The 24638-nt window shown below is 33.4% G+C and overlaps 1 protein-coding gene across 1 annotated transcript in view; it reads left to right on the top strand.

The window, feature by feature from the left end:
• The window catches only part of LOC128990031 (Ig-like and fibronectin type-III domain-containing protein 1), a 129029-nt gene extending 106153 nt beyond the window's left edge, over positions 1 to 22876 (top strand). Inside the window, exons 10-26 of the mRNA XM_054412246.1 lie at positions 1305 to 1511; positions 2856 to 3066; positions 3810 to 3935; positions 4529 to 4859; positions 5985 to 6160; positions 6775 to 6913; positions 10226 to 10361; positions 10949 to 11141; positions 11543 to 11789; positions 12481 to 12659; positions 14881 to 15012; positions 16754 to 16904; positions 18029 to 18181; positions 18606 to 18717; positions 19415 to 19620; positions 20468 to 20649; positions 21344 to 22876. Coding sequence (XP_054268221.1) covers positions 1305 to 1511; positions 2856 to 3066; positions 3810 to 3935; positions 4529 to 4859; positions 5985 to 6160; positions 6775 to 6913; positions 10226 to 10361; positions 10949 to 11141; positions 11543 to 11789; positions 12481 to 12659; positions 14881 to 15012; positions 16754 to 16904; positions 18029 to 18181; positions 18606 to 18717; positions 19415 to 19620; positions 20468 to 20649; positions 21344 to 21517 — 3055 coding nt within the window. The 3' untranslated portion in view covers positions 21518 to 22876. The remainder of the gene's footprint in view (positions 1 to 1304; positions 1512 to 2855; positions 3067 to 3809; positions 3936 to 4528; positions 4860 to 5984; positions 6161 to 6774; positions 6914 to 10225; positions 10362 to 10948; positions 11142 to 11542; positions 11790 to 12480; positions 12660 to 14880; positions 15013 to 16753; positions 16905 to 18028; positions 18182 to 18605; positions 18718 to 19414; positions 19621 to 20467; positions 20650 to 21343) is intronic.
• The last annotated feature ends 1762 nt before the right edge of the window (positions 22877 to 24638 follow it).

Genomic DNA, 24638 nt, shown 5'->3' with positions numbered 1-24638 from the left:
TTGGTGTGAGCTTGGTAGTTAATAGTATTCCTAAAAGTTCTCTAAATGAAACTACAGACAATTTCTATAAAAGATCTGTAAAGCAGAAGTTGAACAAATATTTTGAATTTTTGAGCTAATTGTAGTTTGGGGGTGAACAACAGGCCGAGATTAATTCACATAATTTGCAGTAGTAATAATAGTATAGCAAAAACAACCTTATGTTGCATTTTAGAAAGGAAAAGAGACAAAAATAAAAGAATTAAAATTATGAAAGTCTTTTAACATTGAAATATATTTAAATATGTGAGAAATTTTTATTCAACCCTTTTTTATACACAATTTTCAAGATTACATCTAATATGTTTCCTTATGCTTAATTTAAGGACTAATCCCTCCTTTAACTAGATTTCTCTTACCAGAGATTACAAGCAGATGGATACAACGTTAAATGTCTAGTTTACTAAAAAGTTATGAAAAATAAGTTAAATTTAAAGATCCACAATAGTTCCCTTATCATCATAACCTCACCATAACTTGCTATGAACTAGAATTCTTTAAACATTTATGACATATACTGTAGTAAGTGCGTTAAATGGGATTTGATAAAGTTTAATGGGAAACTTAGTGATAAGTGTTTAAAGTGTACTAGAAGTACAGTAAACTAGTTTGCAAGTTTCAAAGTTTTCCAGTTAAGGGGCGAATGTATACGCGATTAAGATTTAGTTGATAATACTACTAAAATACAACACAGTTGAGTGTCACAACATTTCCTTACTTTGTTTGCAAATTAAATACAGCCTTGTTTAAATCAACGATTCACTTGTTAATCTTATGCACCGAAGACTCTTGGCCTAATACTGTTTTACATGCCTAAGTATACTGAAATATATCAATCACAATACAACATTGTCCAAAATAATAAATCTATCCCCTCTTATCCACGAAGCTACGAGGTAATGTTTGACACATATTTAGCCGGACGAATTTTACTCTGCGAGATAAACTAAGTCATATTGAATGATGTTTCTGACATTTATCTAACATTCCATATATGTGTTATTTTTTCAAGCACCGTCAAATATTTCATTCATTTTATTCTCTAGCTTGTGGTTTAAATATCCCTCAAACAAATTTAGCTGAAAAGTGTTTTTGTCCGTTTTTTGTAATATTCAAATATTTATCATGTTATTTGCCACTCATGTATTTATTGTAAAAATTTAGTTTACCATGTGAATAAATAATAAAAAAACGAACATCACAATAAAGCCATTTATTTATTGTTCTGATTTGCATACGTTTTTAAAATTTGCATCCACTATCAGATGCTTGGACAAGCTGTGCACTATTCCTCAGTCGTCCGTGGCTGAGGTGACAGATCTGATGATATGTGCTCCCTGGGCCCGCCAGACCTTCAGTTGCCTCGCCAACGGTGTGGACCACAGGCCATGCTGTAGAGCCCGGGGTCTACCAGACCTGTGCCAGGACCTCTGCTCCGGCAACGTTACACAGCTGGACTTTAGTTACTTCAAGTGAGCATAGAATCGTAACCTATGACGTTTAACTGTAACAATTATTTGATAAGTTTTGATTTGGAATATATACTTTGTAATTTAATAAAAAAAGTGTTAATAAAGTGTTAATGTATTTTAATGACTGTTAAGTTCTCTAACGACCTATGAATACTTTAATACGTAAATACGTAAATCCACACGAATTGTGGATATTTAAAGGCATGCACTGTGGATGCGATACTCCCTGGTGTGGATTAACGTCCGCACGGGTGAGTACTACGACTCTCCGCAGTACTATCCTGATAATTAGACCAATTCGTATATACCAAAGGCAAAATGTGGTTCGGATTCCACTATAAACTGTAGGTCCCTTAGTTGCCATTAGCTGTATGGGCTATTAATTAACAGCTGTGTCTAAGGAATATGTCGGCCTTAGTCACTAACAAGACTACAAGATAGTGCCACTCATCCTACACTCATCTCCATTCATACTTGGCTTAAAATACCTACTGTACTTTGTATGGTCGCCATTTCACTAAAAAGTATTAAAAGTAGTACTTTACTTTTTGAATTATGCTCAAAATATACTTAGTCCAATGATTTTAAGCATTTAATTCAGCTTTAACCTGTAATGCCAATAATTTGTTTAGTCTTGAAAGTCGAGTTTCGTTGTTAAACTATATCTGCACTAAAATATCTAGCGTAATTTTATAATTTATTTAACGTATATAATTTAAACATTCGTAATTCCATGACGTTTATTTGTAACAATTATTTGATAAGTATTAATTTAACGACCAATGACTTAACTTTTTGAATTACGCTCAAAATATGCCCAATGATGTTAAGAATTTAATTTCATTGTAACCGCTGATGTCAATTTTTTTTTAGTCTTGAAAGTCGAGTTACGCTGTTGAAATCTCTCTGCACTAAAATATCTAGTGTAATTTTATATTTTCTTTTAAAGTATATGCAATCTAAACATACAACATTCCTTCAAACTTTATGTTGGTGTCTCCGATTTCCAAAAGTAATAGTCTACTTTTAAATCTGATGTTCGCCATTTTGATTCCTAGCGTGATAAATTTTGGACCTAGATGCCAATTGTTATTGCCATATCAAATAATGGTGATATCTAGTAAAAAATCAAAGTAAAATAGTATCAAGGGTCGGTTTTGATGGAATCTGCTGCAAAACCTCAAAAAATAGCACACCAAAATAGCGATATAATATACAACATAAAATGTCATCGTTCTTTTGAGATTCCAAGTAAACGAATACGTAAATTTACCTTGCTTTATTGTAACAAAATATTGTTAATTTATTAAATCGTCGGACTAATATGACTTATATGTATTCTAGGTGTGTAAAGTACATGAGCACCTACTCCAACTGCCTCATGCAAGGCTATGGAGTCCTCCCTAGTCAACCTAGCAGTTTGAGAGTGTCCAACGTTGAGACAAACTTCGCCATCGTCCACTGGGGCAAACCCAAGACTCTTGGTGACACTGTCACTCACTACAACCTGCATTACAGGCTACTGCAGGAGCAGGAGTATAAAATGACACCAAAGGCACGTATTAAAGTTAATGTATAACTATTAGATTTATGAATACAGTAAACAAATTAGTTTATTAATATTTCTATATAAAACTGTCAGCTTGTTTTATGATGGTATAAAATATATATCAATATTCCATTCTATTCATTACTTGGACCAAATCATTATTTGGACTTTTTAAAACGTTTTTATTAGCTCGCTTTCTAGTCAGGTACAAATTTTGCAATCAATTTTAAACTAACTTCCCGATGAGCTAGAGACTTTAAACTTGAAACAAAGCTCACAAATGAATGAAAATGCAATATTATATAATTTAATATTCATATTTCCCTTGGGCTACCAAATTTTCCATGTTTACATTTTGGAAGAATGTAAATATATCAATTAAAGTCAGCTGTAAATACTTAAATTTGACAGTTCGAAGAGCAGAGGTTAAGAGTAAAAGGTACAGGTTCTGCTCCTGAGGGATTCTAAATATAAAACAAGCATTTCAAAGTTAAGATATGCAATCCCAACTCATTTGAAGTAAAGAAGCACATAAATGTATCTAGTTTATAGCTGAAATATGGAACAATACATCTTTCAATGTATCTTTTAATTACAAAGGGAGACTAGACGACTAGACCTAAAAAATCTAGGCTAGACCTAGAAGAAAGTGAAAATTGAAAGTTGGATGAATGATGTAATTGAAATCAAATGTTTAGTAACCATTGCAATCTAACATGTTCTAATGCCTATGTTGCCTATGTGTGCAGGTGTTCTCGCCCTATGTCCTAGAGAACCTCACCAGTGACTCTCTCTACGAGGTGTACGTCTCGGCAGCCAACACCCACGGCGTGGGAGAGCCTTCGCAGAGAGTGGTGTTCAGCACGGAGAGCAAGGTGATCAATCAACGCCAAGTACCCGATACAAAGCTACATTAGCTTACTTAACAATTGAATTAACCCTGCGGCTTAGCGGGAGGAAAATTATTTTTACCGACAGTTTAATACATTGAGAACCTTTTATCGGGTTCAAGTTGTACATTACTGAAATAAATATTCTACAAACTCAAATAAGGAATATGTTTTTTATATTTGCTTGGTTCGGTTTAGTAAATGCATAACCATTAGCATTAATCAATATTATAACCATTTCATATCCCAATATGTTGATACAGTATGTGATTCAGGTGCATTTGGGCGTAATGTCCTTTTTTACATTTATAATGGGTATGAATTAACTTAAATGAATATTGTTTTTATCGTATTAACTTAAGGTGATATAACCTACGCTCATCTTTTATTGTTGATTAATTAGTATGTTTTTACTGATTGAATATTTATCGGTGTAAGTTAAATGTAACGATAAAAGTGTGTCTTTCTGTCATTCTTTGTAATTTCTTGTTGTTCCTCAACAAAATTTGAATTTCTGATCGTTATCTTCAAGAAAAAAACTACGGAAAGGTTTGAATATTTACCTCTTATATTTTCAGCTGAAGGATGCTTCAGAAGAGGAGTCAGTGAAGGACTACAACGTGACTGCGTGTTGTGTAGAGGCAGGCCTCAGTGATATGTGTATGCCCATCTGTTCCTTCGACGCCAGCATGACCAAGCTGAAGGCGCTCGGAGGGGTGTGTGCCAGTGAGTTCTCTAAGTTGCTGCGGTGTGGTGCTGGAGGGCGGAACCACCGGGGCTGCTGCGCCAGGCGGGGCGTGCCCCCGGCATGTCTACCTCTCTGCTCAGGGGTCATCGTGGAGTCGGTGATTGTCACTGTGTCCTCGTGTGTCCCTTACATTGGAAACATCGTGCAGTGCTTTGAAGAAGGTTTGTAACGAAACTACTCAAAGTCAGTAAACAGTAGATAGATAAATTGAATTAAAAATCAAGTAATACAATTGAAGTCAAATGATTATCTAGACAAACTTAAAACTTATTTCGCTATGCATTAAGAAAAGTTTAACCAAAACAACAAGAGTCCTTGCGGTGATTGTCATGGTGTCCTCGTGTGTCCCTTACATTGGAAACATCGTGCAGTGCTTTGAAGAAGGTTTGTTACGAAACTACTCAAAGTCAGTAAACAGTAGAATGATACATTGAATTAAAAATCAAGTAATACAATTGAAGTCGAATGATTTTCTAAACAAACTTAAAACTTATTTCGCTATGCATTAAGAAACGTTTGATCATAACAACAAGAGTCCTTACATTTATTTATAATCTTCTCGTAGTAAGGGATCTAATGTAAAAGGGTATCTGTAATAAACAAAGAAAACTGTCCGTTTTTTAAGTGAATAGATACAGCGGGTATAAAATGTAAAAGAAAATTAACATAGGTTTTACTAGTTTATTTGCTATATTACCAATATAATACAAAACGTCTTCTAGCACTATTCGATATATTTATAATCATGTCAAACTTTTCGCTTTAAAATAAATATCATATGAACTATAATGTAAAATATGTGACAAAGGCTATTAATTTGGGCCAGACACTTGTTTAATAGCATACAAACAAATGGCATAAACTCTCACGTCATTAAAAAAAAGAGTTTTATTGTTATTATTTGAAAATACACGACAATGATAATATACTAAGGAAAGGCCTATTTTCTTATTTACACTGTCGATTAGCTGATACAAAATAATACTAAAACCTTTGTTTCACCTACTTAAAAGTTTCAAACAAACTTATAATTTTTTTTATTAATCCGAGTTTGTAGTTTTTAGTGACAATATATATTTTGACTATTTACAAAATATTAGCGATTCAGGAGGATATAGTTGAATTATGAATAATATAACAATACATGATGAATAATTTAATAAATGATATAATACATGAAATAACAATAACTGGTTTAAATCACTTGTAAACATCTATGTTTACCTTTGAAGGTTTAAGACAAAGATACAATATCTTATTTATCATGGTATTAACATCCAATGCAGGCACGGGGCTGCTGCCAGGTCCAGTACAAGAACTTCACGCAGTTTACGTCACGGACTCCGAGGTCACGTTGACTTGGGAGCCACCCAGTGACAACAGCAACGTGACTGACTACGTGATACATTACAACAAAGTAGACAACACGTCCACACACGAAACTCTACTTAAACTGGACAATGTGAGTTGCATCATTGTTCGTAAACTATTGTTGATTTGTAATAATTGATTGCAGTTATCCATTCTAGTGTTTACATGACTTGGAGGTGACCAGGACATATTTTTTTACGAATATGAACGAAGGATAAGAGAATGATGAGAGTGATGCTTTATCTTCCTTTTACTTACTAAGATAAGATGTTCTTTAGTCAGTCAAAAAGCTCATTTCAGAAAAAAATAAGTGAAAAAAATGGTATTTTGGATGTTTTTAAAACTTTTTACTAATAATGTAGATAATGTTAGGTATTAATAATGTTTATATGTTTAGGTATTAATAATGTTAATAATGTAATGTTAATAATGTAATGTAATAATGTTTAGGTATTATGGGACTAATCCCATATACTGGTTCGGAAAAAAAGTTTAACTTCTATCCATTTATCCTGTGTTGGTGTTGTAAGTAGCCGCATTGGGAGTAGCCCATAGACTCAAAAAGATGAAAAGAAATTTCGATAAAAAGTGTTTCGCATTTATTAGTCTATAAAACGTCAAACCCCCAAAATTTATTACCCTTAGAAATTTAAAAATAAGCCCGTATAATTTTTTTGTATGAATAAATATTTATTTTTTTTTCAGCAACAAAACGCTTCAGAAACAAGCGCCACTGTACGCGGACTAGACAGAGGTGCTTTGTATAATATCTTTGTAGTATCCCGCAACGAACACGGCACTTCACTACCTTCTTCTCTCCTTTTGATAAACGCTACGAAAACAGGTAGGTGTTTAATCTTAGTAATATTATAAAATGTGAAAGTTTGTGTGTTTGTTTGTTTGTTTGAAGTTCAATCACGCATTAATTACTGGACGGATTGGGCTGAAATTTTGCATGATGATACCTCATATTCCCGATTAACATATAGGCATATTCTTATCTCAAAAACCCTTTCGGGCTCCGCCCCAGTGGCTCTGTAGTTCCCCATGTTAACCTTATGAGTATTCATATTTAAAGGGAATTAAAGAATTTAGTCAGCTGTTTCAACTAAAAAAGTTGGTTCTATGATATGGAAAGTATTAAAAAGTTATGAGATTTACCAACAGGGTGCAGCACTATTATTTTTTTGCATTTATGAAAACAGCTTATTTGAACTAAGTAGCAACAAAAAACAGTGATTGGCAATGAGAACTAACTGTCAAAGTAGGATTGTTTACTGTTATGTTTATGTTTTTAATTGCATGAATAATTTGTGATGTTTTGCAAAGTTTTAATTATTTATTTTTCTCTATTGTTTAGGTGCAGTGGTAGAACATTATGGCTATGGTAGATGTGTAATACTATAGTATAGCGTAAATTTTATTATAGTAAACAGTTTTGTTCAAATGTGTCCTACCCCATTGCAAAAGCTAAGTTAGAGTATTATAACACTACAATAAACATTTTGCACTTATATGCCAACCCCGTACGAAGGACGGGTACTCAGCTAGTGTTATTATATTCGTAGAAATTTCTAACTGCACTATTATATGATTTTTCTTGTGAATGTAGCAACAATGAGGTTTTATTAAATTAAACATTAACTTCCACATCTTAATGTTTCATTGTTATTTTGTGCCATTTCGTATTAATTATCGATCCATCCAAAATATACACGTTAGATTGAATGATATAAGACAACAAAAACCACAACGCAACTTTTGAAAAAAAAAACTCAAAACGTTTGTGAGTTCTTTTGTAGTTTTTTCATTATTAATTTAGAATGGTGTTAATATCGTTAACTATAGCCTTTGTTGGTTTTTAAATTATTTGAATTCATGAGTATACAATAAAGAGTAATAAGACCAACATGTATTAGTGGTTTGTTCCAAAACTATTGACATGAAAGAAATAATTATTCGAACATATTGTGTGTATCCAAACAAAACAATTATGGATTTTAATATTTGTGTGTAAATGGTTCGTTAAAATATATGCATAATGGAAATACATCAGTGCCCCTATTTGAGCTTAATTGTTAATGAACTTCATGTTATTAACCATAAACTCAAAAATCCAATTGTTCAACGTGATTGATTGTGACCAAATATCTAATTATCAGCGTTACTATTGAGGAAACCCATGGAATTAGACTAATTACTGACAATCATCGCCCTGGCAATAATGGAATCCATGCTGATTCAGTCCGTGGATGTAGGGATTAATTCATTATGCTGAAATGTGGTCTATTGATAACTATTTAACATCAAACGCTTTTCTGTTTATGAACAATTTAGGTTTATTCTAAATTGGTGACATTTGTTTAAGGTTTATAGTTAGTCTTAAACTAGAAACATAGCAATAACTAGAAATGTGATCATATTTCCAAATCTCTCAATTTTCAGAACAACCTTTAAAATATGATCATCTTGTGCATACTGAAGGAATGTTTATTTCCACCATCTGTTCAAACTTTTATAAGATTTTCATAATAATTATTGTTTCGAAATCCAGAGCTACTTATTAAATCTAGGTAGCAGAGCGGTTATAATTCTCACATATTAACCAAAAGGTGGCCCATTCGATCATGAGAACAATTAATTGGTAGCTTTTTAATGTTTTAAAGCTGGAGCGATCTATCCCTGATAATTGAGCTTTTAATAAATTGTCCTGTTAATAAAAAATGCTTATCTAAACCGGTAACAAGGCTTCCCACTTCATTCTTCAATCTGCACTAATCCTTCACACATATTTTGGTTGGAATACGCACCTACATATAATCCCATCTAATTGGTATAATATATGTATAACCCTACGTTCTGTTTTTCTTAATTTTAAGTGTACTTTTAGTCAAATCAACAGTGGTGTCTAAGACCCCTATGCTATGTAACATGACGTACAGTTTATGAATAGATTATTCTAAGGCCCTTTCAAGCAAACCTTTAACTTTAAACTCGGAGATATATATGCTGAGGCGTTTCATTTACATTGTATATTTGCCTTTTTTTGTTTTATTTTAAACGTATCATTTAATCAAAGTAACATTCACCTGCTAAGGTACTCTTGATTTTCTACTCTTAATTTAATGAGTGCATTATAACTTCCAAGGTCACATTTTACTATTTTAAATTATGTTTTCTAATATACAGGGTGAATAAAAAGTCAAGACCCCCCCCCCCTCTAATATTTTTCCAAGTAAATATACAGAGATATCCTTTTGGTAGTCCAGCAATCTTAGCAGGAAGTTTCATTTTATCATTTTGAAATTTTTGAGTGTCCCCCCAAAAGGGGGGATTTGGGGGGCAAATCAACTATTTTAAACGTAAACCCCCTTCAAGTGACACTTCATTTTGAAGTGTTTACAAAAACTTAAAGAATGGTGAAAACTAGAGGTCACTATCTCTTCTCTATCCAAAATGCTAGCCCGTCAAATGTTGTGGAAAATCAACGGTAAAATTGTTAATATTGGCTGCCATTTTGGATAGAGAAGAGATAGCAAGTTATTAGCGACATATTTGGGGGGACACTCAAAAATTTCAAAATGATAAAAAGAAACTTCCTGCTAAGATTGCTCCACTACCAAAAGGATAGATATCTCTGTATATTTACTTGGAAAAATATTAGAGGGGGGGGGGGTCTTGACTTTTTATTCACCCTGTACAAGAAAAATTACTCTATTTTTCTTAACGTTAGGTTATTATTTGACATAATTTATATATTTTTTCAATCCTGTTTTTTTTTATCAATACATTACACCGTAACACTCTTTACTCTCAAGCTACCCGTAATGGGTGAGTCGGGGGCTCTGTACGTAGCGCCACAGACCTCGGGTCCAAGACAGCGATGACGTAGGTTCAGTTCCTAAAACCTGCCACAACTTTTTATCAGTACCGTTCTCGCTTGTACTGTACCACGTCACACTCCTTGCTTTGCTAGATTCGTCCCACCCACATGCATCTGTGACCTATGTAGACGGTGAAATACTAGGTAAAATAGGTCGCCAACGAGTTTTTTAAAGGGTCGTGTTCAACGTTTTACATGGAACTTAACTGTATTTAACATCTGAGTATATAAAAAGCTTTGTTTAATCTGAGCTCATCAACGTTTACTTTACAGCCCTGCCAGAGGGAGGTATCACTGGAGTGACGTCACCACCCCACTCCCTCGCTGTGTCTAGTCATAGCGCTACATACGTCACTATCTCGTGGCAACCCCCGGAGTTCAGCCATCCTGCAGAGCCAATCAAGTATATGTGAGTGTTGACTTATTATCAAGTTTTTCCCCGTAATGAGTATTCAAAAATTTTTTTTATTGTCGATAAATGTCTCTCTCAACTTGTTTACGCTGTAGGCTTAACAAGTTTTAATTTTTTTTTCTTTTAAGGACTGGTTTTGGTTTAATGTTAAACCACGTGTTATGAACGTGGTATGGTCATTGTTAAAATGGTTGAACATGAAAAAATTATCGAATTGCATCATTAACCATGAAACCATGTATAGACATATAACCAACCTAATGTAAACTATTTACGTCAATAAAAACAATACTTACAGTTTTTTTTTAATCATTTTAAATTACCTCAATCAATAATATGAATTATTTAAAGGAATGCTAAAGTGGTAAGGTAATGTTGATATAATATATTTTCAGATTTTATTATTGTTTTAGATTTAATTAGCACTATCTCATTAGCAGAGGTAAAATGCTAAGAAATAATTTATTAATTCCTTAATTCATTTTTTTATTTTCTTTCAGTGATTAAAACTACTCTAGGTAAACCTTACCTAACCCTGACCATTACTCTAATAAATCACTTTAACCATTGTTTCCCTGTTTCAGGCTGTATTACAAGACAAACTCCGACACCAAGTATGTGAGCATTAACACATCAGTAACGTCACATATGATTGATGGTCTGAGACCCAACACCAAGTATATTGTCTACGTCACAGCCATCTCCAGGAAGGGGCAGAGCCTCCCTTCGGAGACGCTAGTCGCTTGGACAGACCCGGCTTTCCCAGCGTTCGTGGAGGTTAGAAATTACTGTACAACTATTTATTTAACTGGGAATCAATTATTTTGTTTATATTCTGAGCTAGGGTCGTTCTTATAACCCTAATGATAAAACTCTATCATTTCCTCATTTTAAATATGTAGCTGACACATCATAGTAGTATTCGGATAAAAACATATCGTGGGGATGATAATTAATTTATCCTGGCGTTTTGACTTCGTTGCAGATAGTATGACATAATTTAACTTGAAGATCACAAAATCTCCCGAATTAATTTAAACTAACAGTGACCGTGGAAGATGGTAGTTTTTGTGCTGGCTGAAAACATATTAAGAATCAAGCTATTTGATAAATATCAAAAATAATCAATAATTTAAAAGTTCTCCCAACACTTGTATAACGTGAGTGTTTCTATTCAGCCACCAACAGTCCATCCAATCAACCTGGTAGTAGAAGGCAGCAGTATGACGATATTGTGTATCGCCATGGGAACTCCGATGCCCACCATATCTCTGTACATCTCCGGCAGACTGGTCAGACAGGAGGTGACCAGACACATGGTTACTGTCATATACAACGTCACTCGCGACATGGACATGATCTCGTGCTACGCAGACAACGGCTACGGAACACCCATGGAGCGCAGGAGGAGGATCGTCATCAGCCGTGAGTTTTAATAGTAACGTTGTTGACATGCCGATAGGGAAATGTAGTTTTGAGGAGATATTTACAGAGGCAAAGAAAAAGTGGTATGCAGGGTTAAAATGATGGTAAGGTTTTTTTTTGCAAAAATAAAAAAGGTAATGGGCTAGTAATATTCAGAAAACTATTTTTGACCAGTTTCAATTAAACACGTAGGTATTATTTTTATCACGTTCCTGGCGTGGATAACAAAAAAGGGAACATTAATTTTCGACGGTAAAAAAATTACGAATATATTATTAATCAATAACTTTATAAAAATAGTAAATGGTGAGACAAAATGTGGTAATCGATAGTAGTTGGGGGTTAAACACAATACAATTTTAAGACTAAACGTTTCATTTTTTAAGAATGATAATTTAAAGAGGGTCTAAACCAATTATTGACGGTCAACCATAGCGTGTATAAACAATGTCAAGACCTTACTTAAAGTGTAATGTGATAACCGGATACGGGTACAAAATGTAGAATATATATTGGTAAGGGCTAAATTTAAACATAGGAAAATGTCAGTACTAAATTATAACTACTTTAGTAATTGTGTTACAATGGATGAAAAAAAAAACTATTGTCAAAGGGCTTAAGGTTTTCCAGGACAATAGGCTAGGTAGTTGGCACAAACACTAGATTTTATTATGTGTGTGTTGGTGTGTAGGTAAGCCCAACCTGACGGCCTCTGGTATCAGGATGGCCGCACCCGGAGAGTCCGTCACCCTGGAGTGTCTGCTGGATGCTCATCCGGAGCCGAAGATGTTGTTCTGGCGAGACTACGCCAACAGAGTCCCTGTCATTCAGGGATCTAAATATGACGTCAACATATCACCAATGAAGGACGTGAGTTGTTTATTTATCAGGTCTATTCATAGAAATCTTAGATTATCAATTGTAACGAGTTGAACTATTAACGTTTTGGCACTCGTATCATCATCAAAATTGATAGATGAGTAACGAGGATTGCTAAAATTACGGAAAAGTAAGATAATGATAGGCCTAGTGCCATCGGTGCTTAATTATTATTTTCTATCTCTAAACTCCACATAAATTACAGCATAAAAAATAAAGGTTGTGCGCATCATGGCTGTGTTTCGTCCTGCACATTTACTTTCTGATAATACAATTATATTTAAGTTTATAAAATAAAAATGCAGTAAAATATATAAAACACGTTTAGGTGAGTTTGATGAATCCATGTTGTAGGCTATTCCTTCAAATTTTCAAGTCCCATGCCACAACATAAATGAACTAAAACATTTTATGATTCCAAGTAGCAAATTTCCATTTAAGTATTTAACACTACGATACAATAAATAACTGTAAATTGATAACACGGCCTTTGTAAAACGGAAATATATGTACAACAGTAACATCGCTTATTATTAATTAAACTTTTCTTTTTTTACTTTTCCGCGTATAAACGAAAGCATACGAGAGGAATTTAACAATAAAAACTAATAGTTGGACTAAGTTTTAAATTGATAAAATCACGCTATCTAGTGTTCACTTCTAAATTTTTGTTTGATGTGATATTATATTGGATATTTAGATCGTGTTTAGCTTAGCACGTATAATTTTGCCTAAGAGCAAAAATAACCATGAAAAGGTCGTTTCAATGACAGTTAAGAAAACCTTCTAAGTAGATTTAATTATTTTTAACAATATGAGATGTACCAAAATTGTTAACGAAACCTCTAGTCACTGACCCAGTGTCACATTAATATTACAGAAAAATGTTTTACCACGATGTTTAAAGAAAAATGTATCTTGGATTGAATTTTGAACCTTAACAAACTTCATAAAAACATAAATGCATACAATGTACACACAGGTTACTTGGGTTACAGGGAAAATGTACTGAAAAATATTCGGTACTTTCCTGTTAAAGGGAACATTCATTATTATCGATGAATTTTTCTCGATATATCGATATTAACAAATTGAAACATATCAGCTGACAATTACGAAAAATATTGTTCAGTATCAACAAACATTAATGAAATGAAACTGTTCTAAAATAAATAACCTAACATAACTAACCAAACTTGCTGTAACATTTAAAAATTCCGCGTTTATAACTTGCCTTTTATATTCAAACCCAAACGGAATTTTTAAATGGTACAGCAAGTATGGTTGTTTATGTTAGGTTAGCTTAGAGCACTTTCATTTCTTGTTGTCAAATTGTAATGGATCGGAAAACAAAAACATCGATATATCGAGAAAAAAATCATCGATAATAATGAATGTTCCCTTTAACAGGAAAGTACCACATATTACTTGAAGCTCATTATCATTGAGAAACCAATACATCTCTCAGCAAGGCATTGATCACGTTATCGGAGCTAATTTACTAGGTAATTCAAAGCGTGTCAGAGTCTAATTAATTCTCTAATCACAAGATGATTTACTGAGGTGGCATTTGCACAAGAACTCCTAATTAGTACCTTGGGTTGACTAAGCTCCTTGAACCCAGATATATCTACATGGCCAACTTGAGTGTTCCTTGAATCAATGCATACATAAATTGCCAAACAAAAAAGTATAGTCTACCAATTTCATTTATACTTTCGGCAATAAAAGTTATAAAAGTTATAAGATTTTTTATTTACGTTTTAGTCCGTTATTGAGAAGAATACTAGGACATCGATAGTAAACATAACAAACCTTTGGAAAACATGTAAATATTTGTATACATAGTTTTTCAGTTAAACAAATAGAAGATTGGCACATGTCCAAATATATTGAATAAAAGGTAAAATACACTATGAAATATTTGCATTGAAGTTTGCAGTATTGGATTTCAAAAGTGGTTTGGATACTGTAACAACAAACAAAAACTGAAATGTTTGGATATTCCTTAGACTCAATCCCATCGTGAGACTTTTTTCTGTTAAATTCCAACAAACCCGTGTTGAATTTAGAGATAGATTAACCTATTTCCAGGCAGATGTGTTTACTTTATTTAAAGGCTGAGATCAGAAAACAGAGAGCTTTATTTCTCTACTCGGTATTTCATAAGGAAAAACGTATGTGTTATTTAATACAATATTCTTAATTCCAGGAGCCAGACCGATGGATGATGCATCTAACAATAAAATCCATATCCAAAGAAGACGAAGGGGATTACTACTGCCACGCTGAAAACAGCTTTGGGAACGACACTCAACCAGTGTCAGTGCGAATAAGACAAGTGGTGAGCAATCCCTTTCATTTTAGGCTATAAAGCTTTCCTTGAGTTAAAATGGTTTTACTAAAATATATAAAGATTTAACGAGTTAATAAAACTCAAGCTTGTTATTTTTGAACAATTCAAAGTAATTAAAAGTAATAGTAAGGATTTCTCTTCATAAAAAAAAACATATTTTAAGGACAATAACAATTCTTTTAATGTAGCAATACTTTGAATCTATCATACTAGTAATATCAATATCAATATATCAATATCAATTAGTTAAGATGGGGACGCCACTGTGTGCGTATTTTAACCCAATTATGAGGGAAGGATGAGTGTAGGATGAGTGGCGCGATCTTGTAGTCTTGTTAGTGACTAAGGCCGACATGTTCTTTAGACACAGCTGTTAATTAATAGCCCATGACAACTAAGGGACCTACAGTTTATAGTGGAATCCGAACCACATTTTTCCTTGTAATTTACGAATTGGTCTAATTATCAGGATAGTACTGCGGATAGTCGTAGTACTCACTAGTGCGGACGTTAATCCACACCAGGGAGCATCGCATCCACAGTGCATCCCTATAAAAATCCACAATTCGTTTATTATAATCATTCTGTTTATCTATTCCAGACGCTGTTAAAAATTGCTTACACAATTAATATTAGCAATTTTATATTTTAGGCTAAAGTTTAACCAAACAAGGCTGCTATATAATGGAATACTGAAAAACAACATGATTATAAACTATGATAACACAATTTGACCAATAAAAGTAACCTCTTAATCTAATGTTAAAATAAAACCTTAAATCACTGAAACTAAAAAACGTACTACTTCATTTGATAATTTGCATTCTATGTGTATGTTTGGATTAATATTTAATTACATACGACAATACAATATAAACTAGTGAAACAAGGATTACGTTGATAGGTGAATGTTTATTATTTGTAAACCACTGCGATTAAACTTAACAAAATAAATATTAAAATGCGTGACTGTATAAAATGAGATTATACGTCAAAACATTAATTACAGCATGTTGTGTATATAGTTTCAGCATAGAATTGTCGTTTGTTACACAACGTCATCAGCAACGTGACACAATGCTGTATCGAACAGAACGTGTCGTCATCATGTCAGGACGCGTATACGTCAAAACATTAACTACAGCATGTTGTGAATATAGTTTCAGCATAGACTTGACGTTTGTTACAGAACGTGATCAGCAACGTGACACAATGCTGTATCGAGCAGAACGTGTCGTCATCATGTCAGGACGCGTATACGTCAAAACAATAACTACAGCGTGTTGTGAATATAGTTTCAGCATAGACTTGACGTTTGTTACAGAACGTCATCAGCAACGTGACACAGTGCTGTATCGAGCAGAACGTGTCGTCATCATGCCAGGACGCGTATACGTCAAAACATTAACTACAGCATGTTGTGAATATAGTTTCAGCGTAGACTTGTCGCTTGTTACAGAACGTCATCAGCAACGTGACACAATGCTGTATCGAGCAGAACGTGTCGTCACCCTGTCAGGACGCGTATACGTCAAAACATTAACTACAGCATGTTGTGAATATAGTTTCAGCGTAGACTTGTCATCTGTTACAGAACGTCATCAGCAACGTGACACAATGCTGTATCGAGCAGAACGTATCGTCATCATGCCAGGACGCGTATACGTCAAAACATTAACTACAGCATGTTGTTAATATAGTTTCAGCATAGACTTGTCATCTGTTACAGAACGTCATCAGCAACGTGACACAATGCTGTATCGAGCAGAACGTGTCGTCATCATGTCAAGACGCTTGCTCGTTCTATCTTGATATCGACGCGATCATTGACAAACCAGAGTGTATCAACGAGTTTTACAAGCTTATGAAGTGTGCCGCAGGTAAGTGTTTCGTACATCTCTTGAATTACGGGTGATAATGGTAACCATTATAATAATTTAATTTTCATCGTAGAATACATTTATATACATGCCTGGAAATTGGGTTTGAAATGATGCATTACTTATGTCGAACGTTAAAAAGAAGATTTATTGGAAAAATCCTAGATTTACTCGGTACTGCTGTATTACAAATAATTATATTCAGAGAGCTCGAACAAAAACTTCGAACAGAACACATATTTCATGCAGGCGTATTTAAGTAAAGTTCAACAAATTTAAAATGTGTACATCAAACCGTAAATCTATTCTTCTAAATCTAAAAGAGAATTCTCTATTGTTTTGTTTTTAGTACGACTCAAATGCATTCAAAAATAAAAGTGCACATTAAAACCTAATGTTGTACAATATTATGCAATTATCTCCTAAAAGCCTATTATTTTATGGTTATACTGTAATTAAATAACTTCTTGATCCGCATTGTAAGTGTTATTAATGTTATTGACGTTGTCATTCGCCTTTTGGGTCTAATGATGATTAGAGCGTCCAATTGAAATCGATCACGACTTACCAACTTTTATGTATATTTACCGTCTTGTGAGTAACAGCATAAGCGTAAATATATGTTTTAGTGTTATAAGACGTTTCTTTAATTTACTTTCCTTATACTGTAATTGAAAACATATATTAGGCCTAATAGAAATAATTGTAAAATAATTCTGATTAACGCATAATTATTTGAATACTATACACTACCAGTAGTAAGGAACGCAAAATTAATATAAATACTTTATAAAAAACTTCGTAAAAATATATTATCTTAGAATACTCTACCTTGGATTTAGTGGTTATATTGATCCATACAAAATTGAAAGGAGAACTAGATCTTCAGGGAAGATTTCCTACTCATAAAATCTATAGGGATAGTAAACTTGTTGTTATATGAAAAATATTAATATACAGTAGTAAACATAGTAATTTTACTAGGACTTTTGTTGTACTGTACAATGTTAGAAGATATCCTACATTGTACTATCATTCCGTTGTAAAAGAACCAGTCAACAACCATGTAATATAAAGTTTTTATGCTATAACATCTATATTATAAAGTTTTTCTATATCTTCAGACGGATCAGACCATCGTAGTTGCTGCGCTCACAACGGTGTAGAGAGGGGCTGTCTAGACTGGTGTAGAGGGGAGCCTCTCTACAGCCAGGACAGCAAAGTCTGCCTTCTATCACACACTAAGAGGATCATGTCCTGCTTCCGTGAAGGACGAGGTAAGATCCAAAAGTATTTTCCTATACAAACACAATGTTATTTAAGCGTCTTAAACAGCAGTTCAATCATCAAAATCAATGAATGGAACAACTTAATGTGTTTTCATTATACTTTATTTAAATTTGATTGATTTTGCTGTTAAGAAAAACCAATAATTAAATGAAAAATGTATTTATAGTATAACCTGGACTTTTTTTTTCTTTGTCCAATGAACCTATGAAATCATGCATGTATTTGTCTGTGTCTAAGGAATACCTTTAATTGTTTTTTTTTTGTTGGAAAGAGTAATTCCGTGTTTTTTCCATTAAATACAAATTATATATTTTCCTTTATATGCGAAATGGTTTTTGATTAGAATGGGTATACATATTCTTGGACTGTTGAATTTACTTGTTACGTACTTCAGTAAAACTAATTTTCCAGATCGGTTGCCCGGACCACCACTTAATGTAAGGGTGGAGAAGATTGACTCTCATTCTGTCATGGTTAGATGGGATCCTCCTACAAAGAATCCACAAACTGTTGATATGTACAGGTAAGGTTCATTTTATTAAACATATGGAAGTCTAGTAGTACTGTAGTATATTTTTGGATTTGTTCTTTTTATAATTTAATTCACAAGCGTTACTTTAAGTCTTTGAAGACATATAACTAATTTGACTTTTGAATGTCTATTGAGATTTTTGGCTTGATAATTATTTTAATCTTATCTAATATCAGTACTGGTCTTTTAATCGCCAAATTCATGGTCTTATATTGTTTAGTGCAGGATAAGTTTCCGCTACGTTTAAAATTATAATTACGATTGTTTTGAATATATTTTATTTTATTTGATCAACTTCGCTCATAATTGGTTTATACAAAATACGTCAGTTTTACCTATTAAACCCGCGATGGGTCTCAATGTCGCATTCTAATTAGTTAGCTAAAACGTATCTCAATAATGCGAGTGTAAAATTAAAACATGCCTCATTGGGAATAAATTTTAATTTAAAAGCTTAAAAATATCTATAAAATATCTTGAAAATACCAAACTTGACAGTCGGCCTCTAAACACATCCAACAATAATAGAACTGTTAATTAGGAATTATAATCAAATAACTTATACATACTATAGTCTTTTAATTTTCATAGTCCATCCATGGTTTATGTAGTTAATGATTGATTGATTACCAAAGATCCAGTCAAATCCTTTTAACATATTTAACTCATAACAATGGGATTTTTGCAGGGTTTTCTGGAGGCAATATGGCGTCAGAATCCCCCCACAGAAGAATGACAGCAGAGTGACTAGCATGAAGATCTCCGGGTTAAAGGAGGGAGTGACGTATGAGTGTGTAGTAAAGGCGGGAAACACGCGTGGCACGAGCGTGCTGACTGAACCTGTCAAGTTTATAATGGACGACAAATACACAGTCATATTGCCGACCACGACTAGTAAGTGATCATTGGTAACATAACCCTAATAAAAGTCAATTTAATCGTCACTGTAAATCATTTGCAAATTTAATAATGGTAATTATCTTTTAGAAATTGTATAATTTGCAAGTAAAAATTGTTTTGTTGCAAATTTGGTAGAATGGTTGGTGAAAATAACTTAAATATCAACCTATAGAATGATGGAATAATTTCCATTTTTTTTATTCGATTAGGAACTATTGAAGAGGCTTTAACTTGTCTATAGGTTGCATTATTTTAAGAACGAATGTAGTGTAACCCAACATAAAAATGAAAAACTCAAAAATGCTCAATTCTGTTCGGCTGAATCAACCTTCTCGACTGAATGTAATTCCCAATTTTTGAGCATTTATAATTTTGTGGAATAGTTTGTCCTTTCAGAATCTACTTTTACGAACTTTTATACTTTGGCCAAATAAAGAGGTCTATGTAACGAGTGTTACTGCAGAACAATCCGTATATATCAACTACAGCTGTTTCTTGCAAAAAAAAAGCACGTCTTTAAGTCAGAATGAAATTTACTTTTGTGATTCAATACTTGCATCAACCCTACCATGAGTGAGTTATGAATAGTTTATATTTTAGCCAGAATACAGCAGTAATTGATGTATACTACGACGAATTGTTTTCACAGCAACAAAGGCAGCATAATCCGTAATTAAATAGTTCTTACGATTCATTGACCAATTTTCACTACATCTGAGGTTAAAGAGGAGTTGAGCTCAAAATATAACTGTACCAAATGAGTGTATACATTATGAATATTATTCTAAAGGAGTTAGGCTAACACTCTCTGCTTGAGACCTTACTTGTTTGCTACCTCCAGGTGACCATGGCCAAGGGCTGATGATCGTGGGTGTGGTGCTGGCCCTCGCTGTGGTGGGAGCAATGGTGATGGCTGCAGTATGGCTAGTCAGGACCAAGGCACTCCTGGGCCGCAAGTCAACAGGAGCGGTCGCATTTGAGAACCCCAGCTACCTGCGGGAGGTCAACATGGACCATATACAGGTGAGAATACGAGGGTACTCCTCCCGCTCAACATTTAAGCAACGTTAAGTGGTATTTTAGTTCAAATATTTGTAGATAATGTCTTTTCTTGAAGCCTGCTAATTAATCTTAACAAAGTGACTGTTAAACTACAAAGTTCTAGATTTGTTTGATAATATTGTAAACCTCATTTGTTGAATCGTAAGTTCTACGTAACCTTCAGGGTGGGGATTGACGTGGCTTTGAAGATACATACCATCATTGCTGTCAGTGGATAAGGATATGGTATATTACACGACACGCTAGTACACACTGTTTTCGTGATATGAGGAAGACTTGTCATTATAATGTCTATCGTTGTGTTCCTTTCATTCAATGAAGACTAATTATTGGCCTATTAGGTTACCTTTTTATACATGTTGTAAGCAAATGGGTAACCTAAAATAGTCTAATGCAAAATCCAAATTTTGTCTTTGAAAACCTAAAATACCATAATGCGTTATTATAATGCATTATAAAACAACAAAAATAATGCTAATCAAATACCTCTTTAGGCATTTTTTATAAAGAACTCTTTGTTTAATATAGTAGTTAGATCGTTCACTGGCAATGCATCTTAGTGCTGTGAATATACTAGTTACGGTTTGTGGCGGTCACGCTTATAGTCAAATGGTTCTACACGAAATGCCATATTTACCCCAAACAATTGTTGCAGATAAGTCACTCAGATGTGGCACCAGTTTCTAACGGAATCTCCAGTTCTGGCCCTCACACAGGGTGGAAGCACGAACCCCTACACGTCCCGGCCCAGACCGAGGTACCTCCCACGTTATACGAAGAGCTAAAGCTGGGACAGGACGGTGCGGGCTTTAAGAGGCTCAAACCTTAGTGAGAGAAAACTCAAGTGTACTTGTACAGTGACCGTGATACCGAGTACTCGATAGATGAACTCGACCTGTGATATTCGATGGTCAGTGAGCGATATCGATGTCTCGATAGTGTGATACGTGGTGCCCCAATCCGATAGATGCCATAGAGATAGTGTAGAAAAGAAACAGGTTGTAATTCTTATGTAAGGATTAGTTTTGTCGATGTTTCATTTCCAAATATGGCGTTTATCTTAAAAGTTTTGAAAAACTATTGCTCTACGAAAGACTTACGAAAAAAACAAAAATCTTTTACAGGTTGGATCTATGTTTCCTTTAAATTTGATTAATTAGATTTTTTTCAAACCAACAACTTTGTTTCTACACTGTTTTCAGTTTTTTAGAACATTTTGTTTATAGGAAAAATTATAATAACATACCTAAAACAGTGTAATTGTGTTTACTTATATTTCAAAATCAACAGGGAAATTATATATTAAATCATTAATTTTACTTTTTAACCCAATGAAATTAAAAAATTCTGTAAAATTATTTCAATGGGTTAAATGTGTAATTGTTTAACTCACTTAACAATGGTTTAGTTCTTATTATCTTTTGAGACTTTACTAGAGTGATGCACGAAATGAAGAAGACAAGTTTTAAATATGGTATATTGTTGAAATACTGTGTTTGATACAAATAAAAAACCCATTCAGACGCCGTGTGCCTTGAAGAATTAAGATAAGACGAGTTATAGTTGTTAATCGTTCACTCTTTGGTTTGGCATGGTAAACTTTTACATGTATATACAATAGACGATGTAAACCGGTTGTTCAGTCTGTTCATTCTTCGTTTAGTTAACCGTACTTTATTTTGTAAAACAGTTATTGAGAGTGATTCATCACATAGCGTAAACTTAATTTCTTAATTTAATTTAAATTCTTCTTTGGTCAATGTATAAAGTTAATTTATGAGCCAGTTTAGTAACATCAGTAGACTTTAATTAGTAAAACGTTTCTTTTTTAGTGCCTGTGACATCCCAAAGCTAGATTTATGTTTTCCAACGTCACCGACACTAGAGGTTATTTCCCCAGACCAATTCTTGTATGGATGTTTGAACAGTGAGTCTTGTGCGAACGCACCAAGGTGTCTAGTCCATGTTAGAGATCGTAGTCGTTGTGGTTATTATTGTTATGTTGTATTGTACAGCATGGTTTGTCCTAGACTTTCGCACCTTTGTTTTGTACGAATAAACATTTGTACTAGATGACTAAGTTGTGTTTTATTTATGTAAGGAGATAAATAATTTTTTACAATGTTAAATAAGTCTGCACATTTGTAAAGAGTTAGATATGTACAAAATAGATGGAATATCCAGTAAATGAGTTTTATTTCTACTCTGACCTTATGTGTTTGGATGTTTGAGTTGATGTAGTAAAATATTAAGTTATGAGCGATGTTAGAACTAGAAAATGAACAATCAGGAAAGCTAAAGAATTGTTACAACTCTTTTAGTGTAGCATTTTATGTACAGTACGAAAATTGACATTCTATTAACTGCGTTACTTAAATATTCTCTCACTTGTTAACATTCAAATACAAATGCTTCATTGCTATCAGGATTATTTTGAATGTAAATACGTAAGGGAATTTTGCAAGAGGCAGTGTCTTAATTTTAGTCATGTAATTGAATCCAAAAAATATGAAAAAATGTATCATAAAAAATAGACGTATTTACTCTTACACTGTAAAACCGGCAATCGTTTGGCATTACTATTTACATTGAGATAAACAGATCAAAATCCCTGGTGTAGTTGAACAGTCAAGGACTAGCAAATATCGAGAGAATCTTAAAACGTGTCGCGCAATCAAAAAAAAAAAAAAACTACTTTTTTAATGCATTTTCCAAATATTTAGACGTTTATCAATATTATTGGCTTAGTTAACTTCATTTACCGATTGGTACATAAATTTTTTCTTTTAAAAATAAACTAAAAGTATGTAATGACCAGTTCTGAAACAGTCCAAATTATTAATAATCATCGACCCATTGTTAAAGAAATTTCAAAACGTTGACGAAGTAAGGTTTCGTTATACTCCTATAACTTTTAATCTATACTCGTAGCTGCGATCAACGACCAAATACTTATAACAAACTTCTTTTGGTCACTATAGTTTTCTGCTCACGTAGTAGCAACTGATTAATAGCTTTCTGTGATGCCCTCCTCCGGAATTTCAATGGATGGTAAGTTTCTTTTTCGCAGGTAACCTAAGTATTCCTGAAATTTATTTTAATGTTTATATTTCATTATGTATAATAAATTGAGTAATAGTAGTTTACGCAACGATTGCGTTAAGTTAGTCTAAGGCGAGTGCCTTAAAATCTTCTACGAGTGTCGTAAAGACTATTAACGCGAGTTGCGTTCACTACTTTACCTACGACAGTTTTTTAATTACTAACAATCTGGTTTTTAATTACTAAAAATCACTTTTCATTACTAACTTCTTAGAGAGGTTATGTTTTCGTTTATTGTCAGTGCCAATGAAAGGGAAGTGATGCAACGACTTATTGTATAATCAGCTGATTTCCTGTAATTACGTGTTTGTACTCGTAAAACTTCGTTAAAAAATACTTCACCTTTTTCAGGGAATGTGTTCTGCTAGCAGCATTCTTACCATAAATACTGTATCAGGTACAATTAAGGAAATTTTGCATTTTGTTTTTGACAACTGAATGATTATAGTGAAACAGTTAATTTACAGTTAGATCTCAGCATCGAATATTATAGAATATTATAAACAGTTTGTTCACTCATTTCCATCTCGTCAACTTCACTTTCACTAACTGACATTTTTAAATCAGTTTAATCTACCTTCCTTTAACTTCCACAAACTTAGGTTAAGAATAAGCGAGTATCAACAGGAACAAGTCAGATCAACAATTAAAATCGTCAACTGATCAGCTGATCGGGTTATTAGTTGACGTTCGAAGCATTACAATTTTACTTCTTTTCTCTCAATCCTTGAACCTCATTGGTCCGTTACCCGTGTTATTATGAGAAAAACTATGCTGAGCTATTAAGTGAAACTTTTCCATCCTAAGAACTAAACTGAAATGGATACTTTAAAAAACCGTCGTAGGTA

This window comes from Macrosteles quadrilineatus, unplaced genomic scaffold (assembly GCF_028750875.1).
Source record: "Macrosteles quadrilineatus isolate MER2022 unplaced genomic scaffold, UCM_ALF_1.0 Scaffold_3__2_contigs__length_128488019, whole genome shotgun sequence".
Classification (NCBI taxonomy): domain Eukaryota; kingdom Metazoa; phylum Arthropoda; class Insecta; order Hemiptera; family Cicadellidae; genus Macrosteles; species Macrosteles quadrilineatus.
This window is presented reverse-complemented; position numbering and strand designations above follow the sequence as displayed.